The sequence below is a fragment of the Cotesia glomerata genome, linkage group LG8, assembly GCF_020080835.1.
Source record: "Cotesia glomerata isolate CgM1 linkage group LG8, MPM_Cglom_v2.3, whole genome shotgun sequence".
NCBI classification, from domain to species: domain Eukaryota; kingdom Metazoa; phylum Arthropoda; class Insecta; order Hymenoptera; family Braconidae; genus Cotesia; species Cotesia glomerata.
Genome location: NC_058165.1, coordinates 1,584,612 through 1,608,058, shown reverse-complemented (window position 1 = coordinate 1,608,058; position 23,447 = coordinate 1,584,612). Strand labels below are relative to the sequence as shown.

General features: G+C 25.8%; 3 protein-coding genes across 6 annotated transcripts; all 3 read right to left on the bottom strand.

Annotated features, from left to right (window-relative positions):
- Positions 1-1,124: 1,124 nt before the first annotated feature.
- Positions 1,125-3,849, bottom strand: LOC123270566. Its single transcript, XM_044736683.1, has 4 exons — positions 3,590-3,849; positions 3,331-3,510; positions 1,375-1,525; positions 1,125-1,267 (listed from the first exon to the last, which is right to left on the bottom strand). Exons 1-4 carry the CDS (start codon positions 3,659-3,661, stop codon positions 1,173-1,175), a joined length of 498 nt encoding a protein of 165 aa, XP_044592618.1. The 5' UTR covers positions 3,662-3,849; the 3' UTR covers positions 1,125-1,172.
- A 1,878-nt stretch (positions 3,850-5,727) lies between these two features.
- Positions 5,728-22,112, bottom strand: LOC123270334. Of its 3 annotated transcripts, none has more exons than XM_044736335.1 (4): positions 21,878-22,112; positions 11,347-11,526; positions 11,118-11,268; positions 5,728-5,836 (listed from the first exon to the last, which is right to left on the bottom strand). In XM_044736335.1, the coding sequence occupies exons 1-4, from the start codon at positions 21,953-21,955 to the stop codon at positions 5,751-5,753; spliced, it is 495 nt and encodes a 164-aa protein (XP_044592270.1). In that variant the 5' UTR covers positions 21,956-22,112; the 3' UTR covers positions 5,728-5,750. The 3 variants fall into 3 exon arrangements, with proteins under 3 accessions (XP_044592270.1, XP_044592269.1, XP_044592268.1); XM_044736334.1 differs by lacking the exon at positions 21,878-22,112 and adding an exon at positions 11,607-11,824; XM_044736333.1 differs by lacking the exons at positions 5,728-5,836; positions 11,118-11,268; positions 11,347-11,526 and adding exons at positions 18,081-18,419; positions 18,518-18,668; positions 21,627-21,806 and having other exon boundaries at positions 21,878-22,093.
- Positions 7,988-9,974, bottom strand: LOC123270329. 2 transcript variants are annotated; one of them, XM_044736328.1, is made up of 2 exons: positions 8,745-9,974; positions 7,988-8,671 (listed from the first exon to the last, which is right to left on the bottom strand). In XM_044736328.1, exons 1-2 carry the CDS (start codon positions 9,277-9,279, stop codon positions 8,193-8,195), a joined length of 1,014 nt encoding a protein of 337 aa, XP_044592263.1. In that variant the 5' UTR covers positions 9,280-9,974; the 3' UTR covers positions 7,988-8,192. The 2 variants fall into 2 exon arrangements, with proteins under 2 accessions (XP_044592263.1, XP_044592264.1); XM_044736329.1 differs by having other exon boundaries at positions 7,988-8,647.
- Positions 22,113-23,447: the final 1,335 nt, after the last annotated feature.

Here is a 23,447-nt window from a genome sequence, read left to right as displayed (position 1 = left end):
GTATTACGGTAAAAATACAGCATTTATATCGAGTCTGTTGATGACTACTTTGAAACATTTGAAATTATTAGTAATTTTGATAATTTTACTTGCTTTTTGAAAATAATTAAAAAATATTGACAATATTAATTCTTTAAAAAAGAAGAAATTCAAAATTATTAAAAAAACATTTTAACTTCCTTATTTAAAATTTTTTTTAAATTACTTTTCTTCTATGGTTCAAATTTTAACACAAATTTATAAAAATAAAATTATAGATACTCCCGGTTCTGAGTTCCGAGTATAACACCAGCTGTTGGAATTACGTTCAGGCCTTTTTATTTTCTATGCTTATGTTTAGTATTGTCACATACTAACTATATATTTACACATACTTCTAAACTTCTATGTATATTATACATCCGAAGATCCATGCCTCAGGGACAAAAAACCCGTGATGTCATTATTTTTTTATTTTTGAGGCTAACATATGCTTGAGGGTCATTGTTATAATCAGTTTCACAATCAGTATCACACTTTTGATAATTATTATATGAATTATTCAAATATGAAAGCTTCATTTTAATTTACATCACTGTGGTGTTATTTTATTTGATTCGGAAGTTAAAAAAATCAACAAAAATAATTTTATTAAATTAATTATTAATTATTACACTCTAAAAAAATTAATTTAAATCAAGAGAAAAATTCTTGAATTAAGAAAACTTTTTTCTGTATGCAAAAAATTGGAAATGAATTTTTTTTTAACACTAAAATAAATTATTTAATTATTTTTTATTTATAAATATTATTTTTATACAGTAAATTTTTTTTAAATAAAATTACTTGGTAAAAAAATACATTTTTTACTTATTGAGTATTATTATTATTATTTTTTTAATTATTAATTATTAATAATTACAATTATTAATTAAACAAAATGATTTAATACTATTGTATTAAATTTAATTGAACACTGTAGTACTAATGATTAATACCTGAGTTTCAAATAAAAATAAGTTTTGATTTTTTTTCTTTTTAAGTTTCTTAAAAAAATTTTTTGTCTTTTTTAATATTTTTTTTAGGAACTAGAAAATTAATTAAAAAAATTTTCACTTTAATAATAATAATTATTATTATTATTATGGTGTCTTTAAAGTCACTCAGAAAATTATGAACACTATATTTATAAATTAAGTTTCTAGTATTTTCATTTTACTTCCATACTGCAATTTTCTTATTTCTTGATAGCGGCTGAAGAAAATTATCCACATGTATGTACAAAGTGCTGAAAAAAAAAATAATTTTGATAATTTATAAATAAAATTAAGAATTTTAGTTTAGAGCAAAGAAATTTTTTTTTTAATTATTATGATATATATTATTAAAACTCACCCATAATTGGACCTACAACAGCAAGGCAAAGTAGTTGATGTTTTAGATTTGTCAATAAAATGATAGCTATCGAGTACACGATATATGTTATACAACCTCCCCAAAGAAAGATGTCTATAATAATTGTTTTTAGCAATAATTCGTGTAGATTCTGAAAAAAATAATTAATATTTAATTTTTTTCTAAATATTTCTTCTTTTATAATTTAAATAATCTATATTATTAAGAATTAATTTCCCAAAAAATGACCTGGAGTTGTGCCTTTTCAAGATTTCATACGATTCTTACCAATAGTCAATTTATGATGATAAATATTTAGGCTGCATTAAAAAATGCTCTATCTCTAGATACATAATTAAGAAATGACCTTGTATCTCGTAAACTATTGACATTTTTAAAGATATAAGCTCATCCCGATGTTACACTCATCGAGACCTTTCATTTGAGTACCCACATCAATTTTTCATATATTTCATATATTTATATATATTATACATATGTATATATGAAAAATATATCAAAAATGCAAGTGGGTACTCAAATGAAAGCTCTTGATGAGTGTAACATCAAGATGAGCTTATATCTTCAATATTTCATATATTTATATATATTATATATATATGTATATGTGAAAAATATATCAAAAATGCAAGTGGGTACTCAAATAAAAGCTTTTGATGAGTGTAACATCAGGATGAGCTTAAATCTTTAAAAATATCAATAATTAAGAAATGACCTTGTATCTTGTGAACTATTGACATTTTTTAAGATATAAGCTCATCTCGACATTACACTCATCCAGACCTTTAATTTGAGTACCCACATCAATTTTTCATATATTTCATATATTTATATATATTTATATATGAAAAATATATAAAAAATGCATGTGGGTACTCAAATGAAAGCTCTTGATAATTGTAACATCGGAATGAGCTTATATTTTTAAAATATATACTATATATATGTATATATATATATATATATGAAAAATATATCAAAAATGCTTGTGGGTACTCAAATGAAAGCTCTTGATGAGTGTAATATCAAGATGAGCTTATACCTTTAAAAACGTCAATATTTAAGAAAATACAGTGCAATTTAACAAAATTCATTATTTAAGGAAGTTCGAGCGTAACTAATGAGTCAAAATAGTGTTAAAATTTTTTTTTAATTTTAGTTTTCTCAATATCCGTCAAAATTCTTTATTTAAATTTAAAATAATTTAAATAATTTAATAATTGATAATTTTTACTTATTTAATAAAGTAAAGTAATAAAATGACTTTGGTATTTATTAATTGCCGGAATAAATAAACAGATTTGGCAACAGCGCGCTTTATTATACCCATAACAGAGACGTGGATGAGTGTGTGAGTTAAACATTTCTTTCTCTGTAACTATATTTTTATCCTTTTGTTTTTTCTCAGCTGCTGACGCGATGTTGTCAAATTTTTATTCGAATAAATGGCTGACGATAAACCAGTTACAAACATAAAATTTAACTTTAAATATTTTAAAAATTATATCGGTAATGTATTATTATTAAATTGTTTTTATATTTTGCAATAATCCAAGTTTCTTGTGTATAGTTTTTTATCCGTTAAAGTTGGGAGGTTAATATTGACAAAAATAATTAAAGTCTCGACAAAACGTTTGTCCGCCATAAGAGCCCGTGTATAAGGAGATAAAATATGTGATTTTTAAAATTTAATATCTAAGTAACTAAACGGTGAATCTTTTTTAAATTTTGGGATTAGATAAATTACGTATTTATTTATACGTATATTTAATTTCAAAGCTCAAAGTTGGAAATTATTTTTTACATTAGATTCGCTCGAACTTCCTTAATAAAGCAAAATTTTACTTATTTATATTTTACAAATCAAGGCAGTCACATAGTGACTGCAAGATTGCTAGTTTAAATACTAATACTTATAAATACTTGCTAGCTTACCTGTTGTGATGCGCAAATAACAAGAGCTTTGATCATCATATTAATTATACTAATAACAACAGTCAACCCTAATTTTACATCCGCCCATTCGCAAGTCGGGTAGTTATCCGTGTGCTTCACACCCTGACAATCATAGCCATAGGTGATTGGCGCGCTTAATAGCGCAACAATAGACACGACCTAAACAAGTCAAAAAATATTTCAAGATTAGTTTTCAAAAATTTGGAAATTTTAAAAGTAATTTTTTACATTTACTTACAATACTGAAAACACATGCCGCGAGAACTCCTACTCTTAAACTTATGCACAAACAACAATTTTTTAAAAGCATTCTTGCTCTTCAATGAACCTTTTTGTATTAATAATTAAAAGTAAAATTTATTTAATAAAATTTATAGCAAAAATAGTTTAGTAGGTCAACTACGAACGCACATACGACCGGTAATATATAACTATATATACAGCTGTCGAAAGATATATAATGCGTAGTATTAAGGTTTAAGTTTTGACTGGCTAGGTCTTTGGTCTAATCTTTGTTTTCGATGGGCAGCAGTTTGAAGAATCGGTTAGTGCTCATGCGCAAGAGGTTTATTTTAGTTTTTAGTTGAATATAAACTGAGAGAGACAGAATGAAATGTAAACAGAAAAATTATGGTGTATTTTTGAGGGTCTTAGGTTTTGTGATGGTTAATATTTTGCGTACGGAGTAAAAAATTTTTCTTCATTGTGTCAGAAAATTTTGTGTTAAACATTTAATACTTTTATGTGTAAATTGTAATATTTATTCTGTTAAATCAACACAAAAAAGTGTTAAATATTTAACATAAAAATTTTTTGACGCGAAATTTTTTACTGTGTAATTACTTATAAAATGTAAAAATTAATTTAAAGATAATCCAAAGAAAATTTCTTGTGAGAGTTAAAAATTTCATTTTGTCAAAATTGGGAAAAAAAAAAATTATTTTCGAAAATTAAAAAAAAATTTTTTTTTCGTTTCAAATTATTATTATTTTTATTTTAGAATATGTCAATAAATTAAATAACAAAAAGTTTTTGATTTTATAAAAATTATTTTTTTAACAAAGCTTTTCAAATTTGCCGCTAGATGGCGAGTGTTTCTTTTCCTTCTCACAAGAGGTTTAGACTCCCAAGCAGTTAAATTCGCGTTATTGCGCATAAATTAGAATTTACTTTGAGTAAAAAAAATTTTCTATAAAAATTCGTCAAATGGCTAAATATTATTGTTGGTTTAATTTATTTTTAATTTTTAATAAAATATATTTTTTACTCCTTTAAATGAAAAACGTACGGTAGTAAATTTTAATGTCAGATTGTTTGAAAAAAACTTTTATAAAATTAACGATTACTGTGTAAAAAAAAATTTCTTATAAATTAAAAGAAAATATCCCAAATTTTAGGTGTTAATTTTACAAACAGGATTGAAAAATTCCAAACACATTTTATATTTATTTCTTGAAATTATATTTCGACAAAATACATAGTATACTTTAACACTCGAACAAATTTTCGAAATTTAATTTTAATTAATATTTTGTTCTTAATTTTTACAATATATATTTATTTATTACAGTAAATACTTTCATTGAGTTAATTTTTAATATAGCATATATAAGATTTGTAACAGCTGTTTTAATTGAAATATTTAAACTTGAAACTATTGTTTCAATTTTTTATATAATACATTACATATTTCATATTTTAAATTGAGAAAATTATTCTAAAGTAAGTAACATCGTAGAAGTAATTTAATTTTCATTTTTTTTTTTACTACAGTAAACACTTTGGTCATAAAAATATTTTGTAAAACAGTTTAAAAATAAACGGGCGATTACTTTCAAAGCTGGCGCTTAATTTCAAGGCCATTTAATCAGTTATTTAATAATAATATTAGTAATGTTCTTATCAACTTATTTATAGCTGTAAAATATACAAACTATAAAAGTGTATTCATATTTAAATTTAAATCAATATAAAATATTGTATATATAATCCATTATTATTATTATTATTATTATTATTATTATTATTATTATTGTCATGTTTTTCTGTGCGAACTAATTGATCAAAAATTTAAAGCGCTGTTTTATTTATAAAAAAAAAATGTATAAAATATAGTCACAAAGTTTGTCAGTTATAGTAACTGTTGCTAAGGTTATATAAATTAATAAGAGTTTTATTATTGTTTCATTCGACAGTCGGCATGTTAGATGTTTCTCTTACCAACTATTTGGCACCTTAGGAATATTTCTTCATCGCTCAGATTTTCGTTTTGCAATTTTTTATAATTGACATTTCGTTAATTACATTTTCTGCTCAGTTTATAGAAAAATTACTTTTTTATAGTATTTCATAGACATAAACACAAAAAAAATAATCAAATCTTATTAAGTGTAAAAAGCTTATGCAATATCTGCTGCAGTATAAGCCATATTTTTTATTTCTTGACAGCGGCTGTAAATAACTAGCCAGAAGTAGACAGCAATACCTAAAAAAAGTCAATAATTTATTAATCTATATTATTAAGAGAATAAGAAAAGTTTTAATAATAACGAAATAACATTTTATCTTGTGAAATATTGACATTTTTATAGATATAAGCTCATCCTGATGTTACACTCATCGAGACCTTTCATTTGAGTACCCACATCAATTTTTCATATATATATATATATGTCGGAGATAATATCGAGCTGGGTTTTCCTATAGATAGGGAAATTCCCAATATTTTAGTTTGTCTGTTAGTTTTAAGCAAAATTGTAAAGCATAGAATATTCAATAATTATTTATAACTTAAGCCGATTATAATTTTATGGTTATGGCAATGGGCTTGAGGTGTACATAGTTGGATTACTATGTGGGTACACAGTTTTGCTGTATGAAGTATACAGTTGCAGACCATTGTGAGTGCTAAGGGTCTATACCTGGGGTGGTAGTGAATATAGCTTGCATGTTATCGTTGGAATAGACAATGATAGAAATTTTGAAAAGGCATCCTCAAAAAAACTAATTTTATTTGATTTGATAATCGAAAGTTTTTGTCACTTGAATTAGCCTCTAAACAAAGAAAAGTTATATCTTCAAAAAAATATGACATGGCTTGTAATAAAATATTTAGATATGCACCCGAGGACGTGTGATCGTCAGGTTGGCCGTGTCGGAAATACTTTATTACAATATTTTATAATATTTTATACAATATTTTAGTTTGTCTGTTAGTTTTAAGCAAAATTGTAAAGCATAGAATATTTAATAATTATTTATAACTTAAGCCGATTATAATTCTTATGGTTATGGCAATGGGCTTGAGTCCGGAGTGACAATGGTCACCAAACGTAGCCGAGGTCACAGGATAGAAGTAAAAAGTATACAGTTAAAGATATCGACAGACAATGAGGGCTGTCGAAATATTTTTTGAGAGAAGAAGTACTTAGGGTACTGAGACGAGTAGTTCTCGATGAGCATTGATCAAGTAAAGACATCGAATATATCCTGCTGACCCCGGATTCGTTCTCGGTCTCATTCCCTAGCGCTTTTACCTTGTATATTAATTATATTTGGATAATTAATCGTAATATTGTTTATACAAGTTAGCGTACATTATATTTCAAAATTTAGATCAGTGTTATATTTTAATTATTCTAAATTGATAAATAATTGAATAAAAGAATCCAATGGACTGTACTAACGCCCCTAATAATGCTTTTCCGATATATATATATATATATATATATATATATATATATATATATATATATATATATATATATATATATATATATATATATATGGGTGATTCTCTGTAAGGACGTCTTAAATCTGTACAAAATTGTCCGACCAAATTATTATTGATTTTATTAGAAAAAAAATCAACAAGGGCTACAAAACTATCAGCTTAATCATAATAAATAAACAGCCGATTTAATTTTTGCTTTTTCGACATTTGTGTGTCTTTTGCCATATAACATGACAGGTGACTGTTTTTTTTTATCAAACTGAGAAAAATCAAGCAAACTATTTCAATGCATTAAACTTTTCAAGTTCTCAATCAATGTTTACATTAATTAGAATAATATTAAGACTTATGGATCCAATTTTATAAATAAATTATAAATTAAAATAGTTGCCAGGGGACTGACAAGGGGAGGATACGACCTTGGGGAAACCGATTTTGATAATCTTTGACGTAGTGGTAGTACACTATGTGGGTATACTACCTCTGAAATACTAAAGTGCAATACTCAAAAATGGCTGAGAAAAACGCACTCAAAGTTTACCCAGCACTATAATATATTAATAGGTAAATAATTGATACATTAAATTATTCTTTAATAAAAAATTTTTTAATTTTAAACTTCATTTCTATAAATTATCTGCGGTGGTACAAACAAATAATAAGTCGAAAATTAAATGGAAAATTATACATTTTTTTAATTAATTAAAGCAATATTTTATAATTACGTATTATGAGATATTATTACATGATCCTGAGTGATACTTATGATAAAAACATTCAAAACAAAAAGTTTTTCTACACCAAGAACAACAAATAAATGCTGCTTTTTTACAATGACACGGTATTTTTAAACGGTCTAATGAGAAACACCCATCATTGACATTAGTAAAAATGTTTCTTGTGTCACAAAGCCCGCTGGCGAACCAGGCATATTCCATCATGTCTCGAAATATTGGCGCTGACAATTGGTGATGAATAATCGAATGAATTTTTATGCAATCCTCTCGGGAATGAATTTCATAATTCTTGTCTAGAAGTTCAGCGGTACTTTGCAATCGTTTGATAAAATTTTTCACTTGTCTATAGAAATAGACATCACATGGTTGAACTAACGGAGTACATTTTGGAGGTATAACTTTAAATGTGCATGTAGGCATTTTTTATCATCCTGAAATATTTCATCATATAATTCTGGCTTCACTTGTCCTGTCCACGAGTCAATAATTAAAAGAAATTTATTTTTTTGAACATATGGCATTAAACATTTCTCTAGAAAATTTTTATAGAGAGTAGTTGTCAGTTTTCCTGATTTTGATGATGTGACAATAACATTTTTGTATTTTTTTAAATATTCTTCTACGTTTTTCTTTATTCTTGGCCCAAAATCACCTGTAGACTCTTGCAAACAAATAAAAACATGTGGTAGTAATTTTCCAGATAATGTTATGCTATATTGTGCAGTATATGAGTGTGAGACCTTGGTCATGTCTTGTACTTTTGCAAACATTGTTTTGCTTCCTTTTTCCGTCAGTGTCCTATTAAACGTTGATTGGTATTGACATCCTGAAAATATGAATTTTAAAAAATCTAATGATTAACTTCGATTAAATTTAATAATGGAATAAAAAATAATTAGTTTACCGTTAGAAAATTTATATACCTGTTTGATCTGTATTAATAACGAAGTCACTATCGAAGTTAGATATCAATTGTTTTGTTTGAATGCGAAACATTTCTGCAGAGGCGATAATTTCTGACATGGTGTGAACTTCTTTGTCTGTTACAAATTTTGTAATTTTGCGTTGACGAATGTTGTGTCTTTGTTTAAATTTTTTTACCCATGGGTCGGACGCTGTAAATTGAAGATTAGGAAACTGGCTGGCTGCAGCTAAAGCCCATTGCTGCAAATTTCGTGTAGTCACTTGTTGATAATTTTGTCTTGCCTCGACGAAGCGGTCATACGTCCAAGAATCAATCACATGATATTTATCAAATTTAGTTCCACCATGTTCAACATCTTTTTCCCATACTTTCAAATGATCCATTCTCTTCAAATGACTACATCCATTTTTTTGTAATGTCTCTAGTTTCCATGAAGGGTGAGCTTTTGCTATGTTTAAAACTTTAATTTTATATTCCAGAGGAATATAATCCATCATTTTTTGTTTTTTTTTTTTCATCTGGAACATAGTCATCAACTGAATTATCTTCTACTGCTTCAAAATTTCCGTCTGGGCATTCTTCTTGAGCATGAATCAATTCTTGATCGCTTACGAACTTTTTTTTATTTAACATATCTAACGTATTATCATATAATTCTCTACCAATCAACATAGCATCTTCAGATAGAGTGTCAGAAGATGTTTTTGCAATTAAATCACTTTCAAGAAGTAAACCTTCATAATACACTACTCCATCTTTTAGCCGTTGCTTCGATAAATCACTATGTAAGGATGATTCAGGAGTGTTTTCATCTCCATGAGAAGAACTGGCTTCGCTTGATGACATTTTATAAATTATAAAACAATTTTTAAAGTAAATTTCACTGCACAAATACGTCTGTTCGTATCGAAATTCAGAAACTAACTGCTATAGTCAAGCTTCTGAAAAAGTGGTGGGACTAACATAGGTTCAAGGACAACAACATGACTATTCTTCCGGTGGGCCAACAGAGCTCGAATCGATGTACAGTTTACAATAACTCGAGGACAAGAATTATTGTACCCTCATACCATATTCGACCCTTCTTATTGTCTGGCGCAGGTATATATTTTTCAGTTAAACTTATAATGAATATGAGAGTTATGGAGAATATTATGGACGAATAACTTAAAATTTAATCTTAAAGTTTTAATTTTGAGAATGGGGCAGCTCAGGGGACTGTTATTAATTTAAGGTGGTTTACCAATTTATAGCAAAAAAACCAAAATTTATTTCATTTTAGTTTTCAATGCTTCAAATAGAAATGTTTTTTTACTTTCGTAATTAATTTTTTTTATATGTATATATGAAAAATATATAAAAATGCATATGGGTATTCAAATAAAAGCTCTTGATGAGTGTAACATCAAGATGAGCTTATATCTTTAAAAACGTCAATATTTAAGAAAGTACGTTGCAATTTAACAAAAGTCATTATTTAATAAAACAAAATTTTATATATTTATAGTTCACACGGAAAAAAGTAAACTGTAATATTCACTCGGATTCCGGTTAATTTTTATAGTTTTAAACAGTAAAGCGGACATCGGGATGGCAAAAACATAAATATTACAGAACTTAATGTAGAAAGTATAAAAGCCACAATTTTATAATTTAATATCCAAAATAAGTGATTAGTAGCTGTCACTATAGTAAATAACGACTCTTTCATCTTAAAAAATTACAGTTTCAAACAGTAAATATTGCCATTTCAATATATAGTCCATATTATGAGGAGAAGGGGAACTCAGATGAAAGAGAAGGGGGTCTTACTCTGGGAGAATTTAACATTTGAAACAGTAAAAATTGTACTTTTAAAATATACATTTTACTAGTCCAAGCAAGTCAATAATTACAGTTTGATTTTCAGCGTTGCGTTTAAAATTTACCATTTTACTTTGTACATATTGACGTTGCTTGTATTAGAAATTTACTAACTTTAATTTATATTTTTTACATATCATAAGATCATTTTTTAGGTGCGAAATGATAAATATCAGGCTGAATTCTTAATTATGATACTTAAATATTTTAGACTTTTACACAGCGAATATTACTGTTTGAAATAGTATTTTCTTCCATGTAAAGAGTAAATTGTAACGTTTAAATTGTAAATATTATAAAGTGAATAGTAAAATCACGATTTTACTGTTTGAAATGGTAATTTTTAGCAGTTGAACATTACTTATTATAAATCGACTGTTATTTATTAGAGTTTACTTTTTTCCGTGCACAAGTCACAGCAGTCACATAGTGACTGCAAGGTTGCTAGTTGTTAATTAATTATGTTAATTTCGCAAAAGATTAGATGTTATTACGACACATTACTTACCAACAATTCCATTACCAAGAATCATAAAAAGCAATCCGCTTCCGAAGGAAACTATGAAGAAGATGATAGTTAGGTACCATACAAAGAGAAATATAAGAAATATTCCTATCGCTTGAAGGATAATAATTGGCAACATTAATCGATAACTTTCCTGTTGATTATTATGGAAATTTTATTAAATTTTTAAAGCCTCTGACTAAATTATCTAAATATTGTGATCTTTATATACTCTTTGTGATCCATAGATCATAAGACCCATCAAAATGATCCCAATAACTTCACTGCTTATTGATCCACCCAATGTTGAACTAGCCGCAGCACATTCCTCGTCATTATCTGGCGTTCGAGTACCCGAACACGCCTGGCTATAACTTATAGGCGCCTCTATTAATCCACCGATACTAACAGCCTGTGAAAATCAATAATTTTAGTATAAAAAATTATTGCAGCAAGTATTAAATATTCCTTAATTATCCATTAATTACTTACAATGGATAAAATTCCGATAACTAGCACACCCGTTTTTAAATCAAAGCAACAACACTTTTCTAGAATCTTAATCGCCATTTTAATTTTTTATTAAAGTTAGAAATCTCTTATAGGAATTACAATGATCAGGCTGAACTTATGCTGCAGACTGATATTATTATTTATCTCAAGTTCGCAATAAGATTCGCATCGGTTGCGCATGAGCTTGATACTCATGGTGTGGACTGGAGTTGCATATTTTTTTGCAAATACAATTATTGATCTATGGCAATTAAGAGCATGTAATACAGTCTGTTGTCGGTAATTCAGTTTGGACTAGTGATAACAAATGCCAATTGAATGTATCGGATTGTTTATTTGAAACACATAAAATGCACTGAAGATTATCAGGCTGACTGTCAATACTCCCAACACTGTTCAAAAAAATTAAACTATAGTTTATTTACTATAAGGTAAAAGCCCCAATTATTGACGGGGTCTAAATATTGACACCCTAAATTATCTTTTAAATATATTAAATTATCTGTAATAAGAATAACGATCAAATAAATTTTTATTAAATTCTAATTAATTAAAAATTGAAAAAAAATCACTTTCAGTTCAAAATATTAAATATTAATTATTAAAAAATAAAGTTACCACCAGTTCATCAAATCAGCTTACAAGCTGCCTATTTTCTTAACAACTTTGGTTAGAAAAGCATCCACAGATTCGGTAGAATCTGGCGCTAAGTTCCGTTCAAATCTGCTGTAAACGGAGCGCCAGACTACCGACTGTGCTTTTTACTGTAGCAGAACGGTATTTTGAGGTTGCAAAATTTTATTTAATTCTACGGTACTTTTTTTTTTCCTAAATTGTATATTATAACAGTAATTCATACTTTTATTTGACGTTGTTGTTAATTAATTATATTCACTTATAACAATTAATCTACTTGAAATTATTAAATTTAATCAGCACAAACTATAGCAACGCAAAAATTTCGATCCTGACTTTTTTTCGATGGGCAAAGTGATTCTGCCACAGACTAAATAATTCGAGAATGCATAGTAATCCTTCGAGTTAGATGGGAAACTACAGTTAAAAATAGATATTTCACAGCTTGCATCTACACCCGCTAGGTGCGCTGGAATTATTTTTACATAAACTGTAGTTTCATGATAGTTTGCTATAAAAAATGCAACCAACGCGAGATTTAATTAAGTTGGTACCAATTGTAAATTTTATTATAATTACAAGTGCCGATGAGTTTCGCTGAAACAAACAATTATAAGATTTAAGAAATTTTTTGTTTTTTCTTTACAAAATATGTGTTTAAATTCAAATGAACCAGATTTCGGAAAGGTTTTGTTATAAATTTTGTTAAAATTAAGAAAAAATTTTGGAACGTACTTGGTGTGCGTCATTGTGTATTTCAATTTTTCAAATTTTGCAAACCGCGCACACTAAATGTTCCAAACTTTTTAATTTTTAAATTTATAACAAAATTTTTTAATTTCCGAAAATCATAAACAATCATATCGGTTATTTGGATTTTTTATTTATATATATTTTTGTAAAGAAAAACAAATTTTTTCTTAATAGTCTTATGAACGTGGACTTGGCGCGATTTTTTACAGTGAAACTGTTTTGTTCGGATTTTTTAACTAAGTTTAAATTAATTTTTTCATGTAGTTATATGACCTATTTTTTTTTTTTTTTAACAGTACATGAAATATTTATAAAATTGAATAATCGAAATTAATTGTGCTTTATAATATTTAAATAATGGGAGTCAATAACTAGTTCATAATTTTTATGGTGAACTCCATATTGACAGCCAGTCAACAGCGCTATGACGCTTCTTTTTAAGTATAAAAATACGTTACGCGATTATATACAAGGCTTTAACTGTCAAATAACTCGGCGTGTTTTGGTGTTAAATAAGTTTTTAAATAAATTGTTATATTTTTAATAATAGTTAATCATTCATAGAAATTATTATTACTAATCCTTAATAATATTGATTACTTTATATCAAGTTTTGATAAATAAAAATATAACCAAATGATTCGACGCATGCGCAGTAGGGGCGTCAATAATTGGGGGTTACGGTAGTCAATATTTAGATCAATCAGTTTTTAACCCGTCAATAATTGGTGTATCCAGATTATTCATTTAATTATTTAAAATTAATTAGTAAATATCACCTGATTTATCATTTTAAAAAGAAATTGATTAGTTAAAACATTAAGAGACTATTTCAACGATATTTATGATTGCTTAAAAAATCAAATCATAACTTTGTCTCTTATAGCGCGTCAATAATTGGGGCTTTTACTATAGTAAATGAAATTTTTTGTTGATAATTAGTTTTCTATTCAGACCTAGTTGCATTTTAATAATTCTGTCTTATAAGTAATCTAAACTAAAGTAAATATTAACCAAAAAATTAAATCAATCTCAAAGATTATATTGGTTGCAAGTTTATGAGTAATTTCTTTATAGTAAAGTTTATTTACTTGAATATATGATGGGCCCGGAGATAAGGCAGTTTTACGCGCGAACTCTGCCTATTTATTTATCATTTTTTTATTATTATTTATTTATATTTTTTTTATTATTAACATACTCCTGCCAAGTTTAATGATTTTTTGTTCAAAAATTACTTGGTCAAAAAGCGTCTCAGTATTTTGTCCAAAATTTGAATATTCTCTGTCCTAAATGTTCTTAAATTTAATAATAAATATGGGTTACAAACTAAATGTGTTGAAAAAAATTGATTTTTAATAATAGAAGAATTTTATGTTGTGTCCGAATAAAGTTACTTCAAGAAATAATTAAAAGAAATCTATATATTAATGCTGGACATTGATAAAAAAAATAAATTGATTAAAGAAAAACGTTTTCTTTAAAATGTCATTGTTGTTTTAAGTAATTAAATTCTCTTAAGAAATTGATTCTCGAATCAAGAAACTTGGTTGTTTTAAAATAAGATATATGGGTGATTCTCTGTAAAGATGTTTTTCGCTGTCCCAGGCATTTTTTTATTAGAAAAATTGTTATTTTGTTACTAAAAAAAATTTATTACGAAAGTGAAAAAACATTTCTATTTGGAGCATTGAAAACTAAAATGAAATAAATTTTGGTTTTTTTGCTATAAATTGGTAAACCACCTTAAATTAATAACAGTCCCCTGGGCTGTCCCATTCTCAAAATTAAAACTTTAAGATTAAATTTTAAGTTTTTCGTCCATAATATATAATTTGGGCCATAATGTTTATAAACTTAATTAGTTAACTAACAATCTTCTTCAATAAAAAGTACCGAAAATTAATTTGTTTCATTAAATTCATTAAACCAAAGTTTGTCCCAGGCATTTTAAGAATAGCCGCCTGCCAGAAGTTCAAAGCCAAAAAAAAAATCCAGCGTGTTATTTTACCTTTTGTAAGGTTTATAAGGATCTAACTAGCCTTGAGTTAATAACCATAGGGCTGTTAGCGCTTTATCGGCATTTTATTTAGTATCAAAGCACCGTTTGTGCTGGAAATATGTGTCTGGGCCACTTGAAAAATCAGTCCCCTGGCAACTATTTTTATTTATAATTTATTTATAAAATTCGATCCATAAGTCTTAATATTATTCTAATTAATGTAAACATTGATTGAGAACTTGAAAAGTTGAATGCATTGAAATAGTTTGCTTGATTTTTCTCAATTTGATAAAAAAAAAAAAACAGTCACCTGTCATGTTATATAGCGAAAGACACAAATATCGAAAAAGCAAAAATTAAATCGGCTGTTTATTTATTATGATTAAGCTGATAGTTTTGTAGCCCTTGTTAATTTTTTTTCTAATAAAATCAATAATAATTTGGTCGGACAATTTTGTACAGATTTAAGACGTCTTTACAGAGAATCACCCATATACAACTGTCGCCCAAGAATTTCTTTCTCGAGGATTAAGATAGACGGTAAAATTGGTTCAAGATATTACCGACTTGTTCCAAGTATGGCGCTACTCGAGAATTAACATATTATTTTACTTGTTTTAAAAGAAGAGTTTACATTTTTTCTCTCTCTCGCCCTCTATTGGACAAACGAAAGTATCTCTGTCATACTTGTACAACAAATAGAATCTCAAAACGCATTTTATGCATAAATAAATGAAAATTTTCCAAAAAAGCGCTTCGCTCTTCGATAGATAATTTAATTATCTATCGAAGAGCGAAGCGTTTTTTTTCGAAATTTTATCACATACATGAGAAAAACACGTTTGAAAATCAACTATAAACCGCTCTTAAGCATAAAAATTTTAATATTTTTGCTATTCGCTGTATTAATAAATATTTTGTCGGCAAATAGAGAAATAAAAATTTTTGAACTTCAAAGTTTTTTTCTCACTTAAACTTATAACATTATAAATAAAAAAATATGTTCTTGAATCAACAATCAATAATTCTTTAACAGCCAAGACCAGTGATTGCAGTTTCAATCGGCTTAGCGAAACGAATGGAAATTTTGAAAAAACGTTTTTAGAGATAATAGATAATTTAATAAACTATTTCACCACAAAGCGTTTTTTTCAAAAATTTCATTCGTTTCGTGAAACCAATCGAAACTGCGATTGCTCTGCTGTTGGGAGTGCGACAGAGATAGTTCCGTTGAACTCCGTGAGAGCAAAACGAGAAAAAGATGGTCTCGCCTGTTAAATGAAATAAAATTATTCTTTATTGAAGAGAATCGTTTTTGAATAAAGAATTCACTTGTATCGATCGAAGATAATATAGTCTTGAACCTCGTAAAAATTTTATCGATCGGAGTGATTAGATCTCTCACTCCTAGAAACATTAAATTAAGACAAGAATTTCTTGAAATAAGACAACTAGTTCTCTTCAAAATAATTTTCTTGGAGCAAGAATATTTTTCTTTAATCAAGATATTTTTTTTTTATTTTTAAATTTTACCAACAACGATAAAAAAATTCATAAATCACTTTTAGTTTGTTCTTTTGCACGCCTCATAGCGCGAAGCGCGTGAGGTTGTGCTTTATACTCGACTCGTCAAGTTCAAGCAATTTTGTGATCTTTAAATGCCTCTATCACAAGAATACTACACTTATACAATAATATAAGTAGATGTACACCGAAAAAACACTTAAATTAAACCATCTTTTACTTTCTAAAATCATTTTAAGTTGCTATTTTGAATAAAAAAAATTTTTTGAAAAAAATTTTACGTGGACGTCCGGATGTCCCTCCATTTGGGATGTACCAACGATTACTCCCGAATAAATTGATATTTTAAGACCGGACCTTTTTTATTAGTTTAAGAATTCGATGAACTGGGTCCGTATTTCATATCAGTGGCCTAGTTTGCGTATTTTTTTTTTAATTGAATTTTTATTAAAATTCACTACGATACAACCGTACAAAGCCAAACGAACTTTTCTTATTTGTCACGTAAAAACTATGGCGCCACTTGATCAAGCTAGATTTTTTTAGACTGCGTGCGCATATGACAAGAAAAAAGGGCGCCGATGTTTAAAAAAAAAATAAAAAATACTCTGCAAGAAATTACTTAATTATAATTTTTTTTTTTTTTTTTTAATCAATTACACAATTAATTGTTTTCTTAAAAAATGAATGAGCGTTATGAGGCATGCACTTTTGGATTTTCCAAACTTTTTGATTATATTTCCACAAAAAATACACAATATACATTTACAAGGAATCAGATTTCATTTTCAATTAATGATTTATTTTCAACCACTCACAATATATATTTATTTCAGTAAATACTTTCATATGTTTAGAATATTCTTAAAATTTTCAATAATAGTATACAAAATTTCAAAACATTTTTTTTCAAATTAAAATATATAAATTCAAAACAAATACAAAAATTTTTGACATACATCACATTTTTTAATATAGTTTGGTTTTTTTTCCATTATAAATTTACTACAGTAAATACAGTAAAAATTGTAGTAATAAAAATAGTCTGTAAAGAATTTAAATAAACAGACGATTTCTCTCAAGGCTAAAGACATTAAATTTTAAAGCTAGTTAATTATTATTACAATAATAATAATAAATATCCCCATAGACTTATTTATATCTGTAAAAAATACAAAATCTAAATTTGGTATATCTTAAAAAAATATTAAGTATTGTATACATATATTATATAATCTGTTATTTAATGTCATGTGTATCAATGCAAATCAATTGCTGTTAGATAAATATACTTATAATTTTTTTACAATGAAAAATAGTTGTAATATTTATTATTTACAGTTTTAATAACTGTTTTAAGGTTATTATAATCATAACAGCACTTTTTCATTCAACAGTCGGCATAGTAGACTTTTTTTTTATCGACTGGATGATATGCTAAGAATATTTCTTCGTTCTTTAGGTTATTTTTTGTAATTAAGGTTGTTTAAAATAAATTTTTTATTTTTTAGTTTAGAAAAAAGTCTTTAAAATTCTTCTAAATTAAAAAAAAAAAATAATTATTATTATTATAAAGTAAAAATCTGCTGAGCGAACAAAAGATTTATAATGAATAGGTAATCATCATAATAATTTTCTGAAAAATTCTTAATCATTGTGGCGATAACAGTTCCAAGTATATTAAGATAATCATGTTTAAAAGTTGATAATATCAAAAATAAAGATCAGTATTAAATTAAATATGAGTAATAAAATTCTTAACATAATTCTATATTGTTAGGTAGAAAATTTTTATGCAGTATTGGCCGAAGTGTATGTCATGTTTTTAATTTCTTGGCATCGGCTGTAAATTACTAGCCAAAAGTAAACAGTAATACCTAAAAAAAAAAAAAAAACAAAAGGAAAAATTGTTAATTGTTGATACTTAATTACTTATAAAGTAATAATGTTAATATTTTTATGACTCATAACTTACCGACAATTGCATTGCCGAGAATCATGAATAGAAATCCGGTTCCAACGGAAACCGTAAAGAAGACGATGGTAAGGTACCAAACGAAAAGGAATATAATGATGATTCCTATCGCTTGAAGGATAATTATTGGCAACATTAATCCATAACTTTCCTGTTAATTAATAAATATTTTATTTTTAAAATTGAATTTTTATTTAATAATATTGATAACGATGTTAATAATTTAAAATTTTTATTATTATTAAAAAATTATGATTTGTTCAATAATAATAATGTAATGTAATACTTTATTATTTGATCGTAGGACTTTGTCCCCTAACAACCACGAGGTTTTAAAAATAATAATAGTACAGGTGCACTTGAGGGTGCTGGTAATAATAAAATAGTAGTATAATAATAATATAATAGTATATCAGTATTAGGTCCCTTAGTTTTCAATTGCACAGTTAATTGAGTAGTCTTTCAATTGGAGATTCTAATTCAATAGAAAAAGGTTTATACTTAACTTAAATAATAATAATAATAATGCTCCGAAAATGCTTTATCTCTAGATACATAATTAAGAAATTACCTTATATCTTGTGAACTATTGACATTTTTAAAAATATAAGCTCATCCTGATGTTACACTCATCGAGACCTTTTATTTGAATACCCACATCAATTTTTCATATATTTATATATTATATATATATATATATATATATATATATATATGCTATATATATATATATATATATATATATATATATATATATATGTATACATGAAAATATATCAAAAATGCAAGAGTACTCAAATGAAAGCGTTTGATGAGTGTAACATCGGGATGAGCTTATATCTTTAAAAATGTCAATAATTAAGAAATGACCTTGTATCTTGTGAACTATTGACATTTTTAAAGATATAAGCTCATCCTGATGTTACACTCATCAAGACCTTTCATTTGAATACCCACATCAATTTTTCATATATTTTATATATTTATATATATTATATATATGTATATATGAAAAATATATAAAAATGCATGTGGGTACTCAAATGAAAGCTCTTGATGAGTGTAACATCGAAATGAGCTTATATCTTTAAAATATTTATTATATATATGTATATATGAAAAATATATCAAAAATGCATGTAGGTACTTAAATGAAAGCTCTTGATGAATGTAACATCGGGATGAGCTTATATCTTTAAAAACGTCAATAGTTAAAAAAGTACAGTGCAATTTAATGAAATTCATTATTTAATAAAGCAAAATTTTATGTATTTATAAATTTGGATCAAAGAATTGGGCTTAGATTTAATCAAGCTTTTTAATCCCTAATAATAAGATTATTATTTAAGATTGTTTGAAATATCAAATTAAAGTAGGACCAATTTTTTAGGTTGTTTTATAAAAAACTAATTGTTAAAAATGATCACAATAAATTTCGAATTGAAGCTGCAAAGATTTATGATAAAAAAATAATATATTTTTTAATAAGTATCCTAAATTCAATTTAAAATCTCAATTACCAAAGATCTAAATAAAAATTCAAAGCCACATTTAAAGTATAAAAACTTATACTTTAAATATTACACCATACCCAAAAATAGTTTATCATATTAAATGAATGCACTACATTCAATACTCCCACAAGCCGTACAATAAAACATCGTAATTTTGTTTTTAATCTACTAAATTCCAGCGTGAATAAGCGTATAGTATTTTTAACTCCTAACTGAAGCAATTTAAAATAAACTCCGGAAGAACATTTGGCATATATATTCTAGACCATGAAGACTATAAAATATTTTTCACGGATTCCTTCAATTTTTTCTCATCAATCCAACATCCAAACATCTATTCCTCCAAACTCTACACAGAAAAAAAATTTTCTTGACTGGAGAACAAAATTCTTGGCTCAAGAAAATTTGTCGGGTGCTTGAAGGAAGACCGAAGTTGTGTTGGCCAAAGTTAAAATTTTTCGAAAAATTCTATTTTTGGTGAGTCATTTTTTCTTAATTCTATCATAAATACTTGATACAATAAATTTTAATATTTGATCAAGATTTTTAGATACTTTAGGGGAGCAGCGCCACCTACTTCAGCTGAGAAAAAAATTTTCTCATCTCGAGAAAATTTTTCTCGAGAATATTTGATACCCTTTTTATATTATTTTACCGTGCAATTATACATATTGATCTTCCCAATTGACATGTTAATCAATAAAAATATTAATGAAAATTAACTTCTATCTTTATATTTAATTTTTTGGAGCAAGAGAGAAATTTTCTCTCGACAAAAAAATTAACTTCTATCAAGAACTTAATTTTTTGGAGCTCGAGGCTGAATTTTCTCTTCACAACAAGACTTTCTTGACTTAAATAAATTTTCTTGGATCAAGATACGTATTTCTTAAAGCAAGAAAATTAATTTTATTGGAATAAGTGAAATTTCTTATCAAAAAAAAAATTTTTTTGCTCAAAAAAATAATTAGGTAGAAAAATATTTTCTTGGCTCAAGTCAACCTTTTTTTCTGTATAGTTGTATAAATAAATATGAAATATATATATATATCTTAATAATTGACAAGAAAATAAATTTTCTTGGGTCAAGATACATATTTTTTAAAGCAAGAGAATTAATTTTAATGGAATAAGTGAAATTTTTCGTCAAAAAAAAATTTTTGTTATCCAAGAAAATAATTAGGAAGAAAAATATTTTCTTGGCTCAAGTCAACCTTTTTTTCTGTGTAGAATTAACTTTTTAATTATTCGTTTTTTTTTGTCACGAAAAAAATAACACGAAGGGTTAATAAGATATTTTTACGATAAAATAGCAAGAAAAATTTTAGTAAAATATTTATTCGACAATAAAGAATTTTTGTTTTTATGAAAATATTTTTTTCTTTAAAAGTTTGTCTTTTGCTACACTGAAAAAAAAATTTAGAAAAATTCTTGAACCAAAAAAATAATTTTATTTGTTTTTTTTTTGGGTAGAATAAGTAAAATTTCTTGTTAAAAAAAAATTTTTTTCGCTTAAGAAAATAATTAAGAAGAAAAATATTTTCTTGGCTCCTTTTTTTCTGTGTGAAAAAGGTTTAAAATACAAAAACTGTAACCTTTTGTGATCCGTAAATCATAAGACCCATCAAAATGATCCCAATAACTTCACTGCTTATCGATCCGCCCAATTTGGAACTGGCCGCAGCACAATTTGCGTCATTTTGCGGCGTTGCGCCACCAGAACATGCTTGGCTGTAACTTACTGGCGCCTCTATTAATCCGCCCACACTAACAACCTGCAAAAATCCGCAATTTTCGTATAAAAAAACAACAAAATTTAATATTCTATTAATTATTAATCACTTACAATAGAAAAAATTCCAATAATTAACACAGCAGTCTTTAAATCAAAGCAACAACACTTTTCCAGAACTTTAATTGCCATTTTTAATTTTATTTTAAAAATTCACAATAAATTTGGATAAAATTCACAAATTAAATTGCTTAGAACGAACGTATGCGGCTGACTGACAATATTATTAGCTATCTGCGCTTCAAAGTATGTCTCGCGTCTGAGCTCTGCTGCGCATGAGCTACACAGAAATTAAATTGCGGAGACTAATGTTGCATAATTTTATTTGTAAATGCAAATAATGACCTGCGGCATCAATATTAATAAACATTCATATCTATTTTCTTTTAATTAAAATTATCATTTGTATTTGTACAATATTATTGATTACATTGAGATAATTATTTAAAACTTAAAATTTTCTAAAGAATTTATTTAAAATTCATCTTTTTTATAACTACATTTTTTTTTCTTTTATCATTTTTAAATAGAAGAAATTCTACGATAAAAAAATTTAAGCTGCACATTATCACTGTACAAATAAAATTTAATTTTATTCAACAGCTTGTTATCTTAGTCGATGTAATTATAGAATAAATTATAGAATAAAAATTAAATCTTTCTCCGGTGAAAAAAAAATGTAAAAAAAATATATTAAAAATCTATAAAATATTTATTGTAAATATATATTTTTAATAACTAACTTTTGGCCGATTTTTATATATATTTTATATATTTAAAATATATTTTGATGTAAAATTAAAAAAAAAAATTTTTTTTTCTAAAATTGTAGATTTAAATTTTAATGATTGATTTTTAAGCAAAAATTAACGAGAATAAATTTTTTTTTCTAAAATTTTATTTTTTGTGAAAATAGGAAGAAGATATTTTATTGTAGAAATTATATTAAATATTATTATTGAAACTATACTAACAATATTATAGATTTTTTTATTATCAAGAATAAATTTTTTTTTCTTTCTAAAAATTTTTTTTTTAATTTTTTTGTGGAAAATATTTTATTGTAGAAATTATATTAAATATTATTATTGAAACTATACTAACAATATTATAGATTTTTTTTATTATCAAGAATAAATTTTTTTTTCTTTCTAAAAATTTTTTTTTTAATTTTTTTGTGGAAAATATTTTATTGTAGAAATTATATTAAATATTAATATTGAAACTATACTAACAATATTATAGATTTTTTTATTATCAGCCGACGGATGACGCAAGCGTTTTTCTCAGTCACGACCTTGTCAGCAGTGATCTGTTTACATTTAATTTACGCGCGGGATGATTTATATATTCTTCCGTTTAATAGTGCATACATTTAATAATATTAAAAATAATATAAATTAATTTTTAATATTTTATAATAATTATAAAATTAAAAATTTTTTTAATATTAAATAATTTCAGAGCTTTTGATAAAAAAAATTAAAAAAAAAATTTTTTTAACTTTATTGATAAAAAAAAAGTTGTTTAATTTTTATTATTTTATAATAATTATAAAATTAAAAATTTTTTTAATATTAAATAATTTCAGAGCTTTTGATAAAAAAATTAAAAAAAAAAAATT